This window comes from Nilaparvata lugens, chromosome 7 (assembly GCF_014356525.2).
Source record: "Nilaparvata lugens isolate BPH chromosome 7, ASM1435652v1, whole genome shotgun sequence".
In the NCBI taxonomy this organism is placed as follows: Eukaryota; Metazoa; Arthropoda; class Insecta; order Hemiptera; family Delphacidae; genus Nilaparvata; species Nilaparvata lugens.
The window spans coordinates 23,102,289-23,109,402 of NC_052510.1; the positions used below are offsets into that span (position 1 = coordinate 23,102,289).

Consider the following 7,114-nt stretch of genomic DNA (forward strand, 5'->3'; position numbering starts at 1 on the left):
TTTAAATGGCCGCCATTTTGTTTTATGAATTTGAAAAATTACCATATTTTTTGTAGCTTTGTCTAGTTGTAATAAATGTTGTTTCAATTTCGTATGTTTAACCATTATTTGGAAAAAATAAGTGAAAAAAGCAAAATCGCCGCTGTGTGAGTAACTGAAGATTTCCGGACAGTTTAAATATGATATTTAGATATGTTTATTTCCCAGGAACAATGCCCTAGAGTATTGGTAGAGTATTGGAGTATTGGTTCATAAATACCATTATGATAATTAATTATTAGTATCACTAAGCTACTCATTTCCTTTCATTTATTACACCTTATTACATGTACGAATCCAGGATCATTCCACCATGCAATTCATGCTACAATTCATGATTTGTAGTAAATATATTGAAGACAATTTTTAAAAAACCACTTACCTTTATTTCGATTGTCAGTTTTAGTTAGCAATGCTTTATCTTTTGGGAACGAGTCTATGAGAATTAGAACATTTTCCACAATCTGCACAGAAGGATTGCATTTCAATTTCGCAAAATTAGCCAACGCTTTCCACAGGTTGGCATGGAACTCTTTGAATGCCATGTAGTCATTCAATTTGCCAGTCAAATGTCCGATTGGTGTGTTGCTAGTAACTAAACTTTTTACAATATCCTGTAAAATAAAATAGTACTTTTTTAATTATTCAGTTACCCATTTTAAACGGCGTTGTAAATGTTGACATTTTTCATCTGAAGTTACTGACTTACAATATATTATTAGAGCCAATGAGTGACAAAATCATTGACATCTCACTTCAATTACAGTATAGTCCGAGCGCAAATGTACTAAAAAAGACACTTTGTGGTCATTTTCAGGTAACAACCGTGGAAGATGTCTCAATTTCTTCCTTAGGACTAGTATAATGAGAAACGCAATTATGATGATCAGTCAAAATAACAGGCAAACACCTCGAAAACAAGATAGCCGCCAATATTTTCAGGCTTTATCGCTTATATTTTTATAACTGTTCAAGATATTTCGCAGCTATTTTGCATGAAAATATTTGGAAAACCTTCCTCTACAATAATTATTCATTGTACATGATGGCTCCCTCTAAAATGTACAGTTCACTAGAAATGTGGCTCTGCACCGGAGAAAATTTGGTGTTGTAAAATAATGCAATCTCCTTATGTCCAGGAAACAAAAAAATTCAATAATTAATTATTATTAGCCCTGTTTGGTTGGGCTTTATAGTTGCGTAAGCTTTGAATCAAGAATTGAATAAATTTGTTTTAATTATTAAATTAGAACTAATTGATTAAAAAAAAGGAAAATAGGCCTACGACCATGCTCGGTAAATTCAGATTCTTTAAGTAAAATTGCAAGTACATGATTAGATTTGAATTGATTAATAGAATCTGATAATCTTCTAATATTTCAATATTTCACAATAAGGCCCGGTTGCACAAAAAAATGTTAAACTATAATCATGATAAAATGCCACGAGAACCAATCAGATATAAGATTTTTTGAAAAGAAGGCTCATCTTATTGGTTCTTATGGCATTTAATCATTATTAAAATTTAACAGGCTTTTGTGCAGCCCAGCCTGAGAAATAGGTTAAAAGTTTTTGTTTTGGATAAAAAGTTTTTTCTATATTCTTCAATAATTAGAATGACGTGTGAGCAATGTCTCCTCTAAGACTCGACCAAGTGTAAAATTAACAACACAATAAATACATGAAATTACACATCACATACCCTACAAAGAAAATAAACCTATCAACCAATAAACTATGAGTCCATAATATTAATGTAAAATGTCCTTTAATAATCCAATTAACCAATCCTGCCTGAGAACACAAGACTATTTGTCTTGCAAAGCATTTCTTATGCTTTTAAACAACAAAATACGTATAAAATTCAATATATTGTAGGTTCGAGTTGAAATATTTATGATACTGACATTCAAGGTTTGCTCAGGAAATGCAACAGCGTCTTGTTTATTTGCTGGATGTCCATCATCGACATTCAATTTGCCTTCGATTACGAGCAGCTTAAGAAGTGTGTCTAGTGCCTGCACCTGGATACACTGACTGGGTGAACATGAGAGCACCGTACTGATCTTGGCTAGAGCCTTACTGTAGCAGTCATTTAGCCATTTCCTATATTTATATTCGGGGTCATCTGGAAAAAAACAAGTATTTCTGTGAGAGAATGGTTTATGGTTAAAACAATATACAGTACAACATATGAATTCAAGGAACAAAAAACAGAAAATAAAGTTTCTCTGTTCAGATGTTCCGAACTTGAATTCAAGTGACTTGTGTGGTTACATAGTACAGTAGCAAGAAAAGAGGCCGAGTCTCAGGTAGATTCAATTATTGTATACTTGAAATACAATAAGTGCACATCAAAATAAACAAGTCTTTAAAATGTGGCGGTTTTATATCATTTCTAGTGCTTACCGCAAGATAGTAATACAGATAATATAAAAAACCAGATGTTAAGTCCTTATAGTGAATACAGGTTACAACAGATCTGCGTTATTGTTCAGATTACAAAAGGGTAAATATTCGCAAGAGCAACGAGTGTTTCTTTTTTGAAAGTATTTACGCCTCCAGATTTTTCCTATAGGGTTATTTAAAAAAAGAGTTTATGAAAATGGGCCTCATACACTGAATGTACTGTAAATGAACATCACATAGAGATTCAAAATAGTATAGGCGTACTTCATAAAGTCTCAACGACCGTGGTAAAAAGAATTCGTGTGTGCATTAATGAATAAGGCAGCCACTGCTATGTTATAAAATGTTGGGAATAAGAATATGTACACAACCTCTTTGATGTGCGCGACATTGTAATAATCCATGTACTCGTTATAGAATAATCAAAGAACTTGGAAAAGTATTTAACACTTTTTATTCAATGTTTCAGACCTTCATATGTTTTTTAGAGAACAAATTATTATAATGATTATTTCATTCTACCACAATAATTACGAAACTTTATCTTTAAAACAACTTTAAAACAACTGAGCACAAAACAACTAAACACAAAACAACTTGAAGATGTCTAGTACTTACCTTCATTCAATTTATTGAAACTCAAAATATCTTTACTAATTACATCTATAAAAATATTTTCGAGTGCCAAAATGTGTGGCTCTTCTACAGTTTCTATGTTCTGAAACAAAAGAAAATGAATCCAGAATTTTATTTGCCATAAAACTCTACAAAAAGCAATAAGCATCGTCAAACAATGAAACAATTTATACAACCTCTGTCGTAAGTTACATTATATTTTGAAGCCAACAGAAACACCATTTGGACCTGCGACGCTTTGTCAAATGTGATATTTGACTCACAATATGTCAACCCATAATAATAGCTAAATGTCAACATAATAATAACTCATAATATGCCAACCCTAATACAAGGACCAAGTCAGGTCCACTTTCAGACACAGTCAATCCAGATCTCTGGTATGATAGGAGAGATATATATTTATATTTCAGATTCAGTGTACATATCCAACAAACATCTTCCAACCTGGTGGCCTAATACGGCGTGTAATACGGGTTCAAGAGTTCAAAATTTCACACATAAAATCTAATAAACAGTAGTCTACAACTAATTTTATTAGGCCATCTATTCTCTTCACTCTCGGCCGAGTGACTGCGAGTAACTATCATAAGTCAGTTAGGAGTATGTGGTATCTATACAGAGGGTTTCAGAAATAGTGTCCAAAATTTTAGGATATTGTTCCTGGATGATAGGAGAATACAAATGACGTATTTCAAATGTCCAAAACTCAGCGGTTATCCTTATAGCTGTCATTTTGTTTCTTTCACTTATAAATGTTTATCTCAAGAACGAAATGTTGTATTGATCTGAAATTTGGCATGAATATTTATGCTATAAAGACTCAACTTCAAAAAATAAAATAAAAAAATTTCTATGTACATATTCAAAATGGCGGCCATTTTTTATTTTTGATTGCAAATTTCACGAAAACCGTTTACTTTACAGAAAATTTACAACAGACAAAAAGTTAGCAAATTTTATCAAGATTTCAAGGATACCTCATTTATTAAGATTGGTCGAAGAATAACAGCCAAATGTCAGATTAAATGTTCAATTGATTTGTGCAGTCTAACCCTAGGTCTCACAACGTGATCCTTTTGTCGTGTATAGTAAGAAAGAGTTTCAGAGATTTCATGATATAAATTAATATTGTTCTTAACAAAAACTAAATTATAAAAAATTTACAGACATGGCAAAGTCATTATTTTGTTTTCCGGGAAAATATTCCTACAAGTTCCAAGAGGGTTCGATAAGGATGTTTGTTAAGTTCTCCATATCATTCCTGTTTGCAATTTAAAAAAGTTATCAGACTCTAAATAAAATAATTTTCATTATATTTTAACCAAGTCTCTAATTAAGAAAAAGGCTAACCAGATATTTATTAATTGTGAAAAAAATCAACCCTGCACTACATAATTCATATAGAAGAGGTGATTGAATCGGACCTGAAAGTCTCTATTGACTTTTTAACGGAAGGAAGCAAGCTCAAATGAAAAATGCTGATCCTATGTTTGGATGATCCAGCCGGGGGTCCAGAGAGAGGAGCCCCCTGGCTAGACGAATAAAGCGAACGAAGCTAGCCTGCCGGAGTGCCGGCTAGTGCAAAATAAAAAATCTAAAAGACCTAGCAGCTGCATCAGCTCTATGTGTTGTAGCGTTATAATTATGCAAAAGCAGTATATACTTGTTGATCATATTGAGGGCACCAGTATTATCAATGGTTTCAGTATCAATAGCAAAATACTATTGAAAATAAAACTGGAACAAATGTACTGGGAATAAATCTGAAACAACAAAATAATGAAAAAATAACAAGCTGGGGTACAGTCACGTATCTGGTGTTCCTATTATAAATCTAGTGAAAAAGGGCCGTTTGAGGAATTTATTCCGAACACGCAAATTTTTCGTTATTGTTGTTGTAGTAACTCAGGACCCCGCCGTATCACTCTTCCTCCGTCTCAAGGCCCAGGAAGCGGGCCACCCCGCAAGGGTCGGTTCAGAGGCTGGCGGTTGTTAAATTTGTCGGCTTCGTGGGGCAGGTAAAAAGATGGCCCGTGGTGTGGGGTCCATTACCACAGTCGGGACAGACATCGGTCACATCCTCCGCGATTCTGGACATGTAAATGTTCAGAATCATGGAGTAGCCTGATCTGTTGCGCGAGGATGGTGCGGGTTCTTCTGGGTAGGCTCTTCTCCTCGGAATTTATTTGGGGTGGATATCCCCCAAAAACCGAAATTTATCGTTCAATGATTCTGGTGTATTGGACAGCTTGAATACAAGAAGTTCACCTTAGAGCCCTGGATCTTTTAACAGTGCTCCTCAGATTATCGGTTCTTTTTCATTTATTTCAGATTCTAATCTGAGACCCAATCTAACCATCAAAAACACTCGCCTTTTCTAGGAATTTAGAAATCTATCCAAAATAGAACAGTCCACCTGGTATCAGGTTGTAGAGCAAGAGAATTACGCTTAGAGTGTTTTTGAATCATTAAATTTAAATCGTAAGATAATAGTTGTTAAAAAACGGAAATTCTTTCAAATTAAGTTTTTTCCAAAAATTTACTCATTTTTGAAAAATTGTAACTCAGCACTTAATGAAAATAGAGAGCTCCGGAATTTTCCACTTTATTATCTAAAAAAAGGTGAGAAGAAATTTTTCCTCCCGATGTCACGATTTGGAAAAAATCTCAAAGAATTGGAAAAGGACCAAATATTTTTCTTGGAACACCCTGTAAAAATCTTTAGGGCTATTAGGTCAACTGTTTGTATAGGGTGTCCAATATAGAGCTACTCCAGAATTATTGCACGTTAGAATAGCGTGTTCAGAGTTTTTTCCTGCAAAACGTACCTGGACTATAATTATCGATAAGCCTACATCAAAATATCAAATCACACACCATATATCCTATGCCGTAATCAAAGCCATTTCTTCCTGGATAGATTGTGTTAAGTAATTAAAAACATAATACATAAACAGTGGGCAGCGTCACAGTCCAGCAAAGTTTTTATCCAAAAAATTTCTAACTGATAGAAGAAGCTCTTTCCTTCCAATGAGCTACCTTGACAATGAGTACTAAGTACTAGAATACATTGTCTGGGCGTGCTCTAACTGAACATATGTTCAGAACCTAATAGGAACTGTTTAATAATCTTTAAAAAGTAAAAAGTTAAATCAGGGAGGTTAGGTTTTTGCTTTATAATTGCAACAATATTTTAGTGTTATGCAAAATACAGTTATAATAGTGCGATGGTGCTAAATTAAAAATAGCATAATTATACTGGAACTCAATACTGTCAATATTTAATATTTATGTGGGTGATTACCGGATCACTGGAGGTGCTCTTATGTCAAAATTAGTTGCAAAATGCAATTGGTACTTAACATTCGACTTAATTCTGCTCGGGTCTAGCCTACTCGAACTTATTAAAATCAAATGTAATAAAAAGGTGGAATTTGACTGCTTTACTTACATCAAAATGTCCAAGTATATCAATTAAAACGTTGCTGTTTTTCCTACTTGATAAAAAATTATTACTTTTCTGGAGAACAGGATGATCCGATGCTACTTCAATGGTATCAATCATATTATTTGAAACTGATGTAAACTTTCTAATTGAATAAATTAATAAAATAAATTATAGAATAAATTAAGATTTAGGTTATTAAAACAGCACGTGGATTCGACTTCGACAGAAACAAAATACTGGACTGCTACTGCTACCATTTTATCTAAACTAAAGCCGTTATAATCACGGCGGGATGGGTAAAGGTGGGTCGACGACAAACTTGGGGTAAAGCGCCAAACTGGGTCAAATACAAAGTGGGTCGACGACAAAGTCGGTCATTTGTCGACATTTGTCGGTCATTTGTCGGTCATTTCCTCGACCGCATTTGTCGCTTCACGACACGACAAATGCGGTCACCTCAGGAATGTGACCCACTCTGTCGCTGACCGCATTGGTCGGGTGGAGTAGAAATGAAAATCGACCGCTTCTGTCGCCTCATGACACGTGTTAGTTACTGTACAATAATAAAAAATCTGGTGT

The 7,114-nt window shown here is 34.1% G+C and overlaps 1 protein-coding gene across 1 annotated transcript in view; it reads right to left on the bottom strand.

The window, feature by feature from the left end:
- The window catches only part of LOC111054012 (nucleolar complex protein 4 homolog B), a 67,529-nt gene extending 60,708 nt beyond the window's left edge, over positions 1-6,821 (bottom strand). The window contains exons 1-4 of the mRNA XM_039432354.1: positions 6,539-6,821; positions 3,067-3,166; positions 1,947-2,167; positions 422-653 (exon numbers count right to left, since the gene is read on the bottom strand). Of these exons, the coding sequence (XP_039288288.1) occupies positions 422-653; positions 1,947-2,167; positions 3,067-3,166; positions 6,539-6,652 (667 nt within the window). The 5' untranslated portion in view covers positions 6,653-6,821. The remainder of the gene's footprint in view (positions 1-421; positions 654-1,946; positions 2,168-3,066; positions 3,167-6,538) is intronic.
- Between the last annotated feature and the right edge of the window lie 293 nt (positions 6,822-7,114).